The 16538-nt window shown below is 42.5% G+C and overlaps 1 protein-coding gene across 2 annotated transcripts in view; it reads right to left on the minus strand.

The window, feature by feature from the left end:
* Window positions 1–16538, minus strand: part of ACACA (acetyl-CoA carboxylase alpha) — a 486736-nt gene that overhangs the window by 212543 nt on the left and 257655 nt on the right. For both annotated transcript variants that reach the window (XM_073666704.1, XM_073666703.1), the window contains exons 38-42: window positions 16100–16255; window positions 13958–14161; window positions 11981–12136; window positions 11649–11795; window positions 8957–9226 (exon numbers count right to left, since the gene is read on the minus strand). In XM_073666704.1, the coding sequence (XP_073522805.1) occupies window positions 8957–9226; window positions 11649–11795; window positions 11981–12136; window positions 13958–14161; window positions 16100–16255 (933 nt within the window). The remainder of the gene's footprint in view (window positions 1–8956; window positions 9227–11648; window positions 11796–11980; window positions 12137–13957; window positions 14162–16099; window positions 16256–16538) is intronic.

Here is a 16538-nt window from a genome sequence, read left to right on the forward strand (position 1 = left end):
TCACGGATGAGTGCCGTGCAGCGCTCGATGGTCCAGATGGATGGAGTGGAGGATGGCTGGTTGATGGACACCCCACGCAAACACGGCTACAGCACCAACAAGGAGGAGGTGGAGTAATGTTTTGGGCTGGAATCATGGGGAGAGAGATTGTCGGCCCCTTTAGGATCCCTGAAGGCGCTAAAGATGAACTCCATAATGTATGTGGATTTTCTCAAACTGCACTTCCTGCCATGGTTCAAGAAGAAGAACCGTGTATTTCACAGCAAGATCATTTTTTTGCATGATAATGCACCATCTCATGCTGCACATAAAACATCTGCATCTCTGGCTGATATGGGCATAAAAGGGGACAAACTTATGGTGTGACCCCCATGCTCCCCTGACCTCTACACCATTCAGAACCTTTGGAGCATCATTAAAAGGAGTGTCTATGATGGCGGGAGGCAGTTCACATCTAAGCAACAGCTCTGGGAGGGTATTCTGTCCTCATGCAAAACAATTGAAGCAGAAACCATCCAAACCTGACAAATTCAATGGACGAGAGAGTTCAGAAGCTCCTTTCGAACAAGGGGTCCTATGTGAAAATGTAACATCACCTAGAATAAAGTTTTGAGTTGAAAACTGTTTGATTTCAGTTTCTAACAACCTGCTAATGCTTATAATTTCAAAAATGACCATTTTTTTGGTCTTTATTAAAATGAAAAGGTTGATCGAAAAGTTTGGGGGATCTAAGAGTGTGGCAACCCAGTAGTCATGATTACTTCGAATTCTGACAATATGAGGGTCATGCTGCAGGTAGTGCAGCAAGAAGGCACTTATGTGCCTTGCGCATCTCGGAGCCCCAAAATTATTTTCCGGGCTAGATGCAGCTAAAAATTATTATTAATTTTAAATCTGGTGAAGCTTTAGTACAGATGGCCTAATAGGATCAGTGCTGCACACTGCTACAAAGCCCAAATTATTTTCCAGTCAAGATACAGATAAACATGATTAGTAATTTTAAATCTGGTGGAGCTTATTATAGATGGCCTAATAGAATCAGTGCTGCACACTGCTACAAAGCCCAAATTATTTTCCAGCCAAGATACAGATAAACATGATTAGTAATTTGAAAGCTTAAAACGGTTGGTAGGGTGATTTTAACCAATCATCAAGCTTTTACTCTCCCCAGGATGACACAGGGGTAGAAAAGTCGTTTCGGATCCATGATTTGTTCATCTTTATGAACGTGAGTCTGTCTACATTATCAGTGGAGAGCCGCGTGCGCTTATCTGTCAGCACACCACCAGCAGCGCTGAACACACGTTCAGACAGAACGCTGGCTGCGGGGCATGACAAGATCTCCAAGGCGTAAGTGGCTAGCTCCGGCCATTTATCCAGATTGGAAGCCCAAAAAGAGCAAGGGTCCAGTGACACAGTCGTGGCTTCAATGTTTACTTGGAGATACTCCTGTACCATCGTCTCTAGGCGTTGACTATGTGTCAGACTTCTTGTCTCCTGTGGCCTTGCAAAGGATGGGCTAAAAAAGTGGTGAAATGATTCCGCAAAATTGATGTTACCAGCAGATACTGTGGTTCTGTTACGGTTTGAGTGCTGAACACTTGACGGTCCCACGGTTGGCAAGTTGGAACTGTGAGATTCACTACGTGCACCACTGGTATTTTGTGGAAAAGCACATGTAAGATTCTGCAACAGTCTCTGCTGATACTCCTGCATGCGTGCATCCCTTTCTATGGCAGGAATAATTTCTGCAAATTTACTTTTGTACCGGGGATCTAACAGTGTGGCAACCCAGTAGTCAGGATTATTTCTAATTCTCACAATTCGAGGGTCATGTTGCAGGTAGTGCAGCAAGAAGGCACTCATGTGTGTTGCGCATCCAGGAGCACCAAGTCCCTGTTGTGTTGGTGGCGAGGTAACAATCATGCTTCCTTCCTCTGTCCTCTCCCCCCAACCTCGCACAACAGAAATGTGATCAAGGTCTCCCTCATCTGATGAGTCTTCCATCAGTTCGTCCTCCACTTCTTCCTGGGCTCCTGCACCTTCCTCACTAGTTTGGCTGCTACCATGCGCCCTGGTAAAACCATCTCCCCCACCCTCACATGCCTGCCGCCTTGGTGCTGCCGACCGTCTGGACCTTGCAGATGTTAGCCCTTCCGCATACAACTCCTCCTCCTCTACTTCCTCCACCTCCTCTTGTGCCACCACCTGACTCCGAATTCTGTTTAACATGTGCTCCAGCATGTAAATCACCGGAATAGTCATGCTGATAATGGCATCGTCAGCACTAAACATCTTCGTCGCCATTTCAAAACTGTGCAGAAGGGTGCATAGGTCCCTGATCTGAGACCACTCCTCCAGCATGATTTGCCCCACCTCTGGATCTCGTTGGCCCAGGCTATACGTCAGAACGTATTGCACCAGGGCTTGTCGGTGCTGCCACAGTCGCTACAACATGTGCAGAGTTGAATTCCACCGGGTAGGCACATCGCATTTTAGCCGGTGAAGTGGCAGGCCCAACGACTTCTGTAGAGATGTAAGTCGCTGAGCTGCGGGATGCGAACGGCGGAAGTGAGCACACAGCGACCGTGCCCTCTGCAGAAGGCCATCTAGTCTGGGATAGTGGGCTAAAAATTGCTGGACAACCAGGTTCAACACGTGAGCCATACAAGGCACGTGTGTGACATTGCCCCGGTGAAGGGCCGCACCCAGGTTTGCAGCATTGTCGCACACGGCCTTCCCTGGTTTCAGGTCCAGTGGAGACAACCATTCATGAAATTGGTTCTCCAGAGCTGACCACAACTCCTCAGCTGTGTGACTCACATTTCCCAGACATTTCAATGTAAAAACCGCCTGATGACGTTGAGCCCTACTGCCAGCATAGTAAGGAGGTGTGCAGGATCCCTTCTGCGCAGTTAGAAAGCTTGTGGCATGACCAGACAGGCTTTGGGTGCAGGTGGAAGACAGAGAGGAGGTTGAGGAGGCAGAAGCAGTGGAGGAACTTTGACATAAAGAGGATTGACGCACAACTTGTGGGGACGGCAAGACTTGGACAGCAGCCCCTTGTCCTGCTGTCACCATAGTTACCCAGTGCCCAGTCAGCGACATGTAACGCCCCTGTCCATGCCTACTCGTCCAAGTGTCTGTGGTGAAATGCACCCTGTCACACACAGAGTTTCTCAAAGAAGCGGTGATGTTGTGTGCGACATGCTGGTGGAGCGCAGGCACACCTTTCTTTGAGAAGTAGTGCCGACTGGGCATCTGGTACTGGGGCACTGCGACGGACATAAGGTCTCGAAAATCCTCTGTGTCCACCAGGCGGAAAGGCAGCATTTCTGTAGCCAAGAGCTTGCAGATGGTGAAATTCAACCTCTTAGCTTTCTCATGGCTAGGAGGAAATGGTCTTTTACTTGTCCACATCTGAGGGACCAAGGGCTGGCTATTGTGCTTAGACGGGGTTGATAAGGGTGTCCCCGGCAAACTGCCGGTCTGTGAGGAAGATGCAGGCGGACATGTTAGGTTGCCTTGATCCAAAGGTGGTGCTATCGATGTCGGACAGCGCTCAACACCAGCTGGTGTTACCACCTCCAAAGAAAATGATGACCTGCCAATCACGCTGGCTGTTGCGGGTAAAGAGGTGGCAGGTCTGCGCCCCAAAACAGGTGTGACTGCTGTCCCCCCAGTCACAGAGGATGAAGAGGCCGCGGATGCACAAGATATGGCAGACGGTGGTTGGCCCGGCCGGCTAGGCCGCATTGTAGCACACTGAGCTTCCCACTGCAACTTATGCTTCATGTCCATGTGCCGGTTCATGCATGAAGTACTCAAACTATGTATTTTTTGGCCTCTACTTAGCTTTTGCTGACAAATGTTACAGATAACAAGAGTTGGGTCATCTTTATCGATCTGAAAAAATGCCCAGGCTATGCAAGGCTTAGCACCCATGCAACCTGAAGAGCCACCACGACTTGTGGTGAGAGGCAGAGTTGTGTTTGAGGATGCAGTTGTTGACGTGCTTCCAGTACTACGTCTCTGTCCAGGAAGGCGCAACCTGACCTCGTCGTCACTAGCATCTTCCTCCACCTCCTCTGCTGACCTCATCTCTTGGCTGACTGTGGGTTGACAGTAAGTGGGATCTCCAACCTCATCATCATCACCCTGTGCGTTACAACACCCGTCGTCCTCAGAGCCAACCTGTTCCTACCCTGACAAAAAACTAAAGTTGTCGCTCCAATCAGGTATTTGAGTCTTATCATCGTCTTCCTCATTGTCTCCACCAACAGGAGTTACAGTTTGGGAATGAGGGTCTACATTATGGTCAGAACCTTCTGCGTCTGGTCCTGGATCCGACTCATAAAGATTCTGGGCATCAGTGCAGATCATTTCCTCGTCTGGATTCACAGAAGCGCTGGAGTCGACCTCTGATTCCCAGGCTATAGTATGAGTAAACAGCTCTGCAGACTCAACCATCTGTTCTACCTCATACTCAGACGGGCAGCTGGAGATTTGGGAGCTGTGAGGAAGCAAGTGCGATTTGGGTGACACCTTTGAGGACTGGAGTATTTGTGATGTTGAAGTTGATGTGGAGGAGAGCCCACTTAAAGGAGCACTTGATATCCGTTGAAGCACCTGCTGTTTTTGTGCCTCATCTGGAATTTGTAGCGATTGGCGTGGCCGTAAGAAAGGGATCTTATCACATTGTCCGCTAAAAGAAGTAGACATTTTAGTTTGGCTGGAAGATGGTCTTTCTTCTGCAGATGTTACTGTTGCTTTAACACCTACCCCACGGACACAACCTTTTTTCCCCTTCCCAACACGCCTATTCCCCTTTCCACCAGCAGCAGGCCTTTTTCCACTCATTTTGGTGGTTAACTAATTCACAACTCTGGAGTTGTTTGCACAAAAAAACAATGGATGGGAACCGAGCAGAGCTGAGTGGCCAAACTGTGGTATTAGGCCAAAACTATTGGCTGGGTTAGATGCAGAAAAAAATTATATTCAATTTGCAACCTGATGGAGGTCAGTATAGATGGACTAATAGAACAAGTCCCACACACAGCTAGAAGCCCAAATATTTTTTCAGAGGTAGATGCAGAAAATTTTTTTATTCAGTTTGCAACCTGATGGAGGTCTGTATAGATGGATTAATAGAACAAGTCCCCCACACAGCTACAAGCCCAATATTTTTTCAGAGGTAGATGCAGAAAAAAAATATATTCAGTTTGCAACCTGATGGAGGTCAGTATAGATGGACTAATAGAGAAAGTCCCACACACTGCTAGAAGGCCAAATATTTTTTCAGAGCTAGATGCAGACAAAAAATTATTTTGAATTTGCAACCTGATGGAGGTCAGTATAGGTGGACTAATAGAACAAGTCCCACACACTGCTAGAAGGCCAAATATTTTTTCAGAGCTAGATGCAGAAAAAAATTATATTCAGTTTGCAACCTGATGGAGGTCTGTATAGATGGATTAATAGAACAAGTCCCACACACAGCTAGAAGCCCAAATATTTTTTCAGAGGTAGATGCAGATAAAAATTATTTTTAATTTGCAACCTGATGGAGGTCAGTATAGATGGACTAATAGAGAAAGTTCCACACACTGCTAGAAGGCCAAATATTTTTTCAGAGCTAGATGCAGATAAAAATTATTTTTAATTTGCAACCTGATGGAGGTCAGTATAGATGGACTAATAGAACAAGTCCCACACACAGCTAGAAGCCCAAATATTTTTTCAGAGGTACTGTAGATGCAGATAAAAATTATTTTTAATTTGCAACCTGATGGAGGTCAGTATAGATGGACTAATAGAACAAGTCCCACACACTGCTAGAAGGCCAAATATTTTTTCAGAGCTAGATGCAGAAAAAAATTATATTCAGTTTGCAACCTGATGGAGGTCAGTATAGATGGACTAATACAAGTCCCACACACAGCTAGAAGCCCAATATTTTTTCAGAGGTAGATGCAGAAAAAAATATATTCAGTTTGCAACCTGATGGAGGTCTGTATAGATGGATTAATAGAACAAGTCCCACACACAGCTAGAAGCCCAATATTTTTTCAGAGCTAGATGCAGAAAAAAATTATATTCAATTTGCAACCTGCTGGAGGTCAGTATAGATGGACTAATAGAATGATGCTATGCCCAAAAGATTTTACTTCACTAGGTGCAGTAAAAAAATTGGTATTCTATACACAGGTGGTATATCTTGCAACACAGATAGGCTACTCCACTGACTAACACACTCTGCAATAGGCCAAAAAGGATTAGCTTTGCTAGATTCAGCCAAATGCTTTGAAAAAAACTTGCACAGCACTGGCACAGACCTGCCTGGCAAAAACTGATAGGAACTGATGTAACCTAGTCCTGAAAAGGACTCCAATTACAATTAGTCTTTACTCCCACAATCTATCTATTTAAGAGCACAGACCTCCCTGATAAAAGTCGTAGGAAATGCTGTAACCTAGTCCTTAAAAGGACTGCAATCACAACTATTCCCTACTCCCAAGCTATCTGTAGATTTGTGCGAAAATTGGCTTGAAATTAACAAGGTATAGCGCACACAGCAACAGCGGTGCCGTCTAACACGCAGCTGGAGCAGTGAGAAAATGGTGGCGACGGGGAAAATGGCTTGGTCTTATAGGGCAAGGACATGTGACATACACTGCCAATCACACATGCCCTTGCTTGTGTGAAAAAAAGCAGTTCGCTCCGTGTGTGCGCTGCTGATAGGCTGACAGATTGCACCGCCCCACTGTAAATGCGGGAAAGAGAAAAAAAAATGGAGATCTTCATTATTCCTGCAGAGATCCATCCCCTGCCCCTCCCCCCACCCCGCTGTACACTCAAACTGCGTATTAACATTAATTTTCATCATTACTGAGAAAAAATCCAGTTATGATTTTGGGGCACGAACAGTTATCGAACATAACCTCGAACAGCCGAATTTTTCTCAAATTGTTCGTGTTCGCCGAACGGCTCGAACACCGCCCAAAACAGCTCGAATTTGAGATTGGCGAACAGTTCGAGTAGAACAACGCTCATCTCTAGTCTTTATATACTGTAGCTTTGCAGTTGAGCTCATAATGATAGCTTTGTTTTTTTGTAGGTCAGTACAACGCTAAAAATTGCTCCAATGACCCGAGATTGGTTCTGCAGTTAACAGTCTATCATTCTTTTCTAACAGGTTTAATAATCTGAGTGTTCTAGAGCAGGGTTCCCCAACTCCAGTCCTCAAGGCCCACCAACAGGTCATGTTTTCAGGATTTCCTTAGGATTGCCCAAACAATAATTCTATCACCTGTGTAATACTAAAGAAATCCTGAAAACATGACCTGTTGGTGGGCCTTGAGGACTGGAGTTGGGGAACCCTGTTCTAGAGCATCCAATGACTGACTGTGATTGAGTTTACAGTAATTGTTTGCACCATTTCTAACAATTACTTCATGTTTCATTGAATATCATCTAAACTGGACACTGATGTTCCATGAATGGCAGATAATTACTACTGAGGAGCAGAGTACCCCTTTTAGGCCAGGGTCACACGAGCATATAAATTGGACGATTGCTGTCCAGTTTTTTATTGGGAAGCACTCGGGCCAATGTTATTCAATGGGGCAATGCTGATGACTGATTGTTTTCACTAAGAGAATCTGTCTGTGAATAAAATCACAGCATGCTGTTATTTCACTCTGAAATCGGAAGACACTCACCCATTTAAGTGCATGAGTGCGTGGAAAACATCGGATCGCACTCGGATGACAGCTGAGTGCAGTCCGAATTTCGCGGAAACTGTGTTCTCCATCTTCTTCTCACAGTGTGCTATGTTTCTTTCATCCGAGAGAATCGGATCACACTATGCTGACACTTGGATCAGAGTTTGATCAGAGTGCAATTTGCATTATCGGCCAGATTCTCTCGGATGAGAGAATCTATGCTTGTGTGACCCTGTCCTTAAGGGAATATTTAAATCTCAGACATTGATAAAAGAGATGGGATTAACCTTTTAATCTCTGGGACTCAAGCCTACAATAACAACCCCCTCCTTCCCTTCCTCAGCATAAAGACAGTTGGTATCTTTCACTTTTCAGATAATAGAGGCTGTCAGTTTTATATTGATGGCCTTTCCTGAGGGCTCACTTACACCATTGTATTATCGCTCAGAGTGAGATCTGGTTTAACATTGGTCCGGGTGCAATCCGATGTTATTGTATGAGGACCAAGTCAGATATTTTCCTCAGACCAGGCCGGTCTGAGGAAAAATTCACTGCATACCCAAGTTTGATCCGATATTCAGATTGCACTCAGTCTTGCAAATCAATGAGTCCATGGAAGCCATCAGACTGCACTCCGATTTCCACGAACTGAAAGAATGGAGAGGATGAAGACATTTTTTTCTCCATCTTCTCCTCATCCAAGAGTATCGAATCAAACTCTGATCAGTGTGATTAGCATAATTGGCCAGATTCTCTCGGATGAGAGAATACAAGGTCGTTTGCACCTAGCCTTAGGATAGGTCATCAATGCCAGATCGGTGGGGTGCGACACCCAGCACCCATGCCATTCAGCTGTTCCCAGTGGTGGGTGGATGTGATCAGTTGCAGAGCTCCATCATCTGCATCGTGGCCAAAGTGGGGTAATGCAAATCCACCCTTATTCATTTAAATAGCTGTGATGTTCCACTCTGCAACTGATCACAGCTAGCTGCTGTTGGCACCAGGAACAACTGATTTGCAGGGGTGCCAAGTGTTGCAACCTCACCAATCTGATATTGATGACCTATCCTAAGGACAGGTCATCATTATAAAAGTACTGGACAACCCCTTTACATGTAAACTCCATGTTATTAGAAATTTAGACAAATAATGAATTAGAAACAATCTCAAGTCCAAAAGTACAGAAGGAATGAGGTGGCAGATAATTTTGCCATGCCATGACACAAACTCACTTTATAAGGGTCTGTAGCATCTTCCCATGCAACATGGAACATATGTCGTATCTCCTCAGCCAATCCAATTCTTGCACCACTGTTTGCTGCAACATATATACGTGGAATACCTTGTGATCTGGAGAGCTCGGAGGCTCGTAGATACAACAAATCTTCCTGAGGCCCAAACGACCCGATTCTGTATGTAATGTCATTCCCTATTACAATGATATCTCTGCCATCTGGATACTCTGGAGATTTCAAAGTCATTTTCCATGCCACCATCCCAATCTGTAGAAAAGTGAAGTAAATATATTACACATACATTTTATTGGAAATGTACATAGATCTATTCTTATAATGCAAATATGGAAATAAAATTTCAGCCCTACACTTTCACTAGTTAAAATAATGAACATATCTATAGCTTGAAGTTTTACAGACTGTGACAAAGTCACTGGCAAAGTGCTGGAGGGGAGATATGTTTCACTGAGGCTATTAGCTTCAATGATTTGCTCCAGCACACTAAATGTCTAGGGGTTAAGCAGCCATTTTAAGGGCTTGGGTTTTGAGAATAACCATAGAGCGGGTGAGAGGTTGTTCTCCATATCTCCACCCCAGGGTGTGGTCTAGGGTTTAAATAGACAGCCTACTGAGGCATTAGTTGTTCAGTAGGTCTGGAGAGGCTATCTCCAGATAGGTTTGTGTGGAGCCATCCTGAACCATGTGGAGTTGCTAAACTCTGAGCAGGCGGATCCCTGTTACCACAAAGACTGAGCTTTGTGTTACCACTTTGCTTTGTTTTCCTGTTTTGCCCAAAGGGCCATGTTTACTTTTATGGACTCTATGTTGGTCTATGCCGCATTCTAATAAACCAACAAGAAATTTAAAGAGACAGCGTACCTGTGTCTACCTCCGTGTGCAGTTGAGTGAGCTGAGCTACCACAGGACACACACTTGCAAAAATACTAAATGTGACAGTTCTTCATTACACCATCTCTCCTTTTCATTACTGGTGGTTAGAAAATTCTAGTTTTTACAGCTGATTTTTGGTATCTAATGTTTTGTCTGGCACGTTAGGCTATAGGATTAACTCGATGGACTTAAAGGGGTACTTCCATCTCAAATCTACTATCCCAATATGTAGTAGGTGTAATAATATTAGCAATACCTCCAATTAGAAATGTAATATAGTTCTTCTGATTAGCCTATGTGCAGAGCATTGATGTAGCTTAGCTATCCATGGTTACAACCACTCATATAGTAATAGTTTGTGGTCATAACTATGGGTATCTAGGCTACTGCTGTGCCCTGCACATGGGATAAGTGACATAGTGAATCAGAAGAACTATACTACAGATCTTATTGGAGGCATTTGCTAATATTATTACCATTACACCTGTTACAAATTGGGATAGGATCAAGTCTACCTTCAACGTTAAAAACTGTGAAACTATCTGTATTCGTCTTTCTATTATAACTGTTAGAGGATATTAATTATATTGCTAGTCTTTGAACAACTAGACCTCAATTTTTTTAGCAAAATATTAACCCATCAAATCTTTAAGATACAATAATGAAAAACCTGTGGCTGTTTTAATCACAGTTTGATCCTACAGTACCTACCCATATTAATGGTGGCTATCAGCCCAGGAGAGGTATCATATTAGATTAGGTTCCCAGCAAAGAAGGTCGCCTTGTCGATGACTATTGGGCATACATGAACTGGCCAATTTATGCCCTAAGTACCTTCATTTTGTCTTTTTTCTAGAGCAGCAATGCAATTCCAATTTCATATATTCCATGTTTGCATAATGTAGCGTTACAGAGTGCAGCTTTAATTTATTAGTTACATATGGAGGTGGCTCTCAGCTCGCACCTGTTCACACCTGTTTTTCTGTTTGGAAGTGATGATCAGTTTTTGATATTTACAATAATGAAAAAGATGATACACAGGTTTGTGAATATCAAGTTTACTGCCACGTTTGGCAAGAGAAATATCACAAAGAAGGAGAAATCGCTTGATTTTTATTTATATCACAGGAGCACATACAAAACATGTGGATCATGGTCTCCAAGCGGAGGAGAGAGGAAGTAGTGATGTTTCCCGGTCTCTGCTGCACCCCAGTCTCCCAGAGCAGCTCCATCGACATTCCAAATATACGGTAGCAACAAACAATCCAACATGGCAAATTTTACCAATCTGTCTGTCGAATAGTGGCCCGTTACACAAAATAACATAGGTATTTCATATCTGACAAAAGAGAATGATGCACAATATAGTCTCTTAGACTTGCAATTCTCTTCTAAGGTAAGTTTTATGGGCATTATTTTGACAGTTTACACAACAGGGTGTAGGTACTGTATGTATACAGATTAACCATTGGTAGTTTAGTAAGATTCCTGTTGTATTGCATTGTTTTTCTTCATAAACCATTTCTATACAATAAATAGTTTAAATACACTGGAAACAATTATAAATATAGACCAGCAATGCAAACTCACTTTTACAACATGACATATCTTTTTTGTCAATTTCCCTTCCTTCCTCTTCGGCAATACCCTACATCTTTTTTCTGACGCTTTCATTAGGCTATTTAAATTTTTTCCATAATTTCAGAGTTTGTATTTTATTTTTATCAAAAAGATTACCTGTTTGTCAGGATATATTACAGCACCATAGATATGTTGAAAGAAAAAAAAATCTGCTTACCTCATTACCTCCAGGAAGCCTATTCATGTGTACCAACTGGCCCTGGTCATCCAGTACAAGCTCGGTATAAATAAGAACATCGGAAGGCAGAGGACTCTTTGGGATATAGACAGTTGCATCCATTGACTCCCACAATTTGATTAAAGCCTAAAGGTAAATAAGCAAATACAATTTTTGAGATATTCATTCTATCTCTCCATAAATACACATTATAGTACAGTGTAAACGTCTTAGGCAGCTATGGAAAGAATCCTGCAAGAAAAGGAGAATGCTATAAACACTAGAAGTGTTATTAGTTGATTTTTATCAATTAACAGAGTATAAAGCTTTACCTGACGAAACATCTCAGGGATGTCATATACATAGGTTGTTCCTAAGGACTGTGCTTGAAACCTTTTTGATTGCAGAAGATCTTTTGTTACATACGGTGTGTTAATCAGCATCCCATGTAGCGGTCCTTGCTTATCTCCATATGCTTGGAACATAATCTAGTTTAAAAAAAAAACACTATTAACAGCAGATTTGATAGATGAAAATATGAAAGCATCAGCGAATGACAATGAAGATAGATTTAGAATCAATAGACGAGAACACATTTTTCTAACACCATTTTGATGCTTTGTAAGTTACTCCTGATATGAACTCTTCTAGAGAAATAAAAGGGTGCATTTGTTGTAGATCCTCAAGCTGTCAGATATAACGAAATGAGAAACATCCTAAGTTGAATAGCCAATCAGAACATGGTGAAAAAAATGCCCTTTGCACACATTGACTTGTCAGGGTCTCTTTCGCTGTCCCCTGCTCCTTGCCAAAGCACGGGGAGCAGATCTTGGCTATGGAGCTGTTGGTTCTGCTGTCCACCTGCTTTGACCGCAGCCTAAACCTGATTTCACGTGTCCATCTGTGCCTTGAGAATGCAGCTTTACGCCTTCATTTTCCAGTTCACCTGATCTTACTTTCCCACCTAGCTGAAATTTACTAGAATTGCTCTTTATATACAGCACCCAACAGAGGGAGATCAGAGGCCCACGGTCTGCAATGCACTAGTGAAAACCAGGGGGACATTAGATTCCCTGCCTTACCAGCTGAAATCTCTGGGGAAAGTAGATTTCCACTGCTGTCATCACATAATTAATTCAATAATCAGATACAGAGGCAGCAATCAAAGGGATGATATTTTACCTGTGCGTAACATAAAACCTGATGCAAGTTACTACTGACATCACACGCAGTATCAATAGGTTAGTTACTTAAAAGGGTTGTCCAGTACTTTAGTTTACCCCCCCAATGTATCCCCCCGGGGCCCCTAAGGATTTTTGTAATTACCTTCTGTTGCAGGTTCTGCCTGTGAGCGGCGCTATCACTGGCCGCTCACAGGCATCACGTGACCCCGGCTGTAGCCGGAACTGACATCCGCTGACGTCATGACAAGTTCTGGCAGCAGCCGGGGGTCTCTGTCTTCTGCGTTCCATGGTGGATGCCAGGCTGTGGGTGGGATTACCCCCCTGCGTCACACCCGGCATCCACCGGGCGCTCTGCCTCTTCCCATTCATTGGGAAAGCGCACGGTGGATGCTGGGTGTAACGCGGGGGTAACCCCGCCAACAACCCAGCAGCCACCGCAGGGACCCCAGCGCTGAGTCACGCCTCACTTGTCGTGACGTCAGCGCGGGGTCACGTGATGCCTGTGAACGGCCAAGGATAGTGCCGCTCACAGGCAGAAAAAGCAACGTAAGGTATTTGCAAAAATCCTTAGGGGCCCCGGGGTGATACATTAGGGGTGGTAATATAAAGTAATGGACAACTGCTTTAATACACAGAAGTGTTTAATACAGTAAGCTAGCTTTATGCATTGTTAGACAACTAGATACTCTTAGGAACATGTACGTTGGCTAAAAATTATTTTGCATTTGGGTTTCATTAAAGATTTTGCACTGTTTCCCTTCTACAGCCTCTATGTTTCATTGTCTATTGCTGGCTGCAGAAGGAGTGGACTGAAAATCCATCAGTGAACTTGTCTAATGAAGAGTTTATAACTATTAGTCTTCTGAGTTCCTCTCAGTGGATTTATGGACATAAACACATTAGACTGTTGAGCAGTCCCACCTAAATGTCAATGTATGCTTTTATGTTCAACTTCGTTTAAAACCTCCTTTATCTTTTCATGGAAATCTGGGACACAAAACTAGGATTTTTGAGATTGTGTCCAATTCTTAGCCTACTGTATAACAGAAAAAAACTCTAATCAAAATTAAGAAAAAACAAAACAGTACTAACAACAAGCACCGTCTGCGCCCACCCTTTACCTACCTGTGCAGTTCTGGAGTCTGTCACTTCTTTGTACAAGCTAATGTCCAAGTAATACCCAGATTCGTTAGTCAAAAATAAGCGAATCGGAATCTGTTTTCCAGTTGGTGTTAAACGAATGTTTATTTTTAATTCGGCTTGTAGGACGCGCAGTTTCCACAGCCGACTTCCATAGCGCATGACCATGCTCCGAACAGATTCCTCAATCTATCAGAAAAAGAATGGCATAAAGAAATAATTGTTAAAAAGAGATTACGTTTAAAAGCCCTTAAATACAATTAACACTATACATACAGAGGATGAAAAGGTTAAAGGGAATGTCCACTACCTGGATAACCCTTTGTAAGTGAAGTAATTCCAATGGTTAAATAAAAAAGAACAAAAACATATACTCCCCACCTGCGTTGGTGCCATTCCAGTGATGTCTCCTGGGGCTCGCATGGTATTGTTATGCCATGTGAGCCCTACAGCTAATCAGCGGCCACTATAAGGCTGCTGCACTTTCATTTCCCTTGGATGAATATCGGACAAACTCAAGAAGTGAGAGCACAGCAGACCAATAGCAGTGAATGATTGGCTGCAGGGCTCACGTGGTATATCAATATGCACATTGCCTCTTCAGAGAGGAAGAGGACTTGAATTCTAGTGCCACCTATTGGAAGTAGCAACCCTACAAGTCAATATCAACTATTTAATGAGCCTTGCCATATGACTTAGGATAAAAGCCAAACCAGAATCTCTATTTGCAGACACAGAGTTTTGATATTGGAAACACCTACTGATGTAGAGTTCAGTCCTGTTCCTCTCTGAAGAGGCAATTTGCATATTTAATTTCCCAGCATTGCATGACATAAAAACCTCCTTACACTGCATGTCAGGCATGTTACTCTCCACAAGGAGACCCCTTACATCCCAGTGGTATAACAATGTCACCCGAGTGCTGCTGCAGATGTCACTGGAACAGTGCCGATGCGGTGGGTGATTGTTTGCTATTTTAATTTTACAAAGAGGACTACTTCATTTAAATAGAGTATCCAAAAAGGAATCGGTCTCTATATATGCTCTTCCATAGTTATATAACCCCAAAAAATGGAATAGGAGCAAATGTAATAAAAAAGCAAATTTTATTACAATAATTCAAATAAAATCAACCAAAATACAGGAAAATATAAGATATTAATGTAAAGGGAGAAAGTATGACACCATAGTGCCACAAAACCACAGCAGTATACCATATATATGGCAAAGAAGAATAAATACAAAAGTATAGGTCATAGGGGTTGAGACCATCATACAATTCAATCATCAGTAATTCTAAAAGCATGATTCGTCAAAGAAAAACAAACAGTCCAGATAATTCATCAATATGTTAATAACCTCCCATATGTAATGGTAAATCATACATCAGACCAAAAAAGTATAGCTACTACAAAATATATTCTGTTGGTAAGAATTCCCAACACAGAATGGATTTATAGGATATATAAAGTGCAAGTGCACTACATGTGCTTATAATGTAGTAGTAGATTACTAACTAAATAGGTCCCTGCAGGTGACCGCAGCCTCTGCCCCCCTGATGACGCCTAGTTTAAGTATTCCAGCATGCATTAGGGGGTCTCAAACAAAACGTCATCAAACAAGAAGTAGGTAAAGAAAAAAACAACTAAAGCAGTTAGATAGCATAGTGAGGGAACGATAGGGACTTAATTACTGTATATTACAGAAGAGATTAGATTATGACATTAAATTTAGGATGAAAATTAATTTTCGTTTCGGATAACCTATTTACGTTTTTAAAGTCACAGATATTTTATCTTTATATCACTATATGAAGTATCAAGACTGTAGATAGTCAGTTAAAGGAATATTTTTAACTATATAATAGACAGATTGGTATTCATATCTGGTCGTGCAATAGACAACCACATTTTATTGAATAGGCACGTTTATTAATAAAAGCATATACTAATGTCTTATAGGCCAGAAGGTAGGGAATAAAAACATGTTCGAAAAACAAAAGCATATACTTTTGTATTACCTGGAGAGCTATTCTGTTCTTTTTTAATATTTAGAAATGGAATGTGCTTTTATTATGCACAGCATGTAAAGCTAATGAGACTAACATACATAAATAAGGAAACATACCTTCGAAGGGTCCATGATTACTGTAGGTACAAAGTTTAAGAAGATATGATTGCAGTCTGTGCGGACATTGGTGTTATTAAATGCCACTTCCAATTCATCCATGGCTTCCAGAAGAAGCCGCTCACCTTCATTTTGAAGGTACTCAAATGAAGCTTCCTATTTGTAAAAACAGAAGAGGGTCACCTTAGGAAGATTTGTTTTCATGTTAATTTATTGGCAAGAAAATAAGAATCCAGTACATGCTCCCAGACGTGTCCAACATCTATAAAGTACTGCATTTTGGACCTTGAAATACAGCTGTCTGAACCAAAGTGCTACTGTTAGGCTATGTGCCCATGATGCAGAAATGCTGCATATTTTTTCCGCATCTCCGTGGCAGGAAAAACGCATGCGGATTTTACATGCGTTTTTCCCGCCAGGTAGAAGCGTTTGTCAAGCG

Source organism: Phyllobates terribilis, unplaced genomic scaffold, assembly GCF_046119375.1.
Source record: "Phyllobates terribilis strain yellow unplaced genomic scaffold, ASM4611937v1 Scaffold_2__4_contigs__length_985480577, whole genome shotgun sequence".
Lineage (NCBI taxonomy): Eukaryota > Metazoa > Chordata > Amphibia > Anura > Dendrobatidae > Phyllobates > Phyllobates terribilis.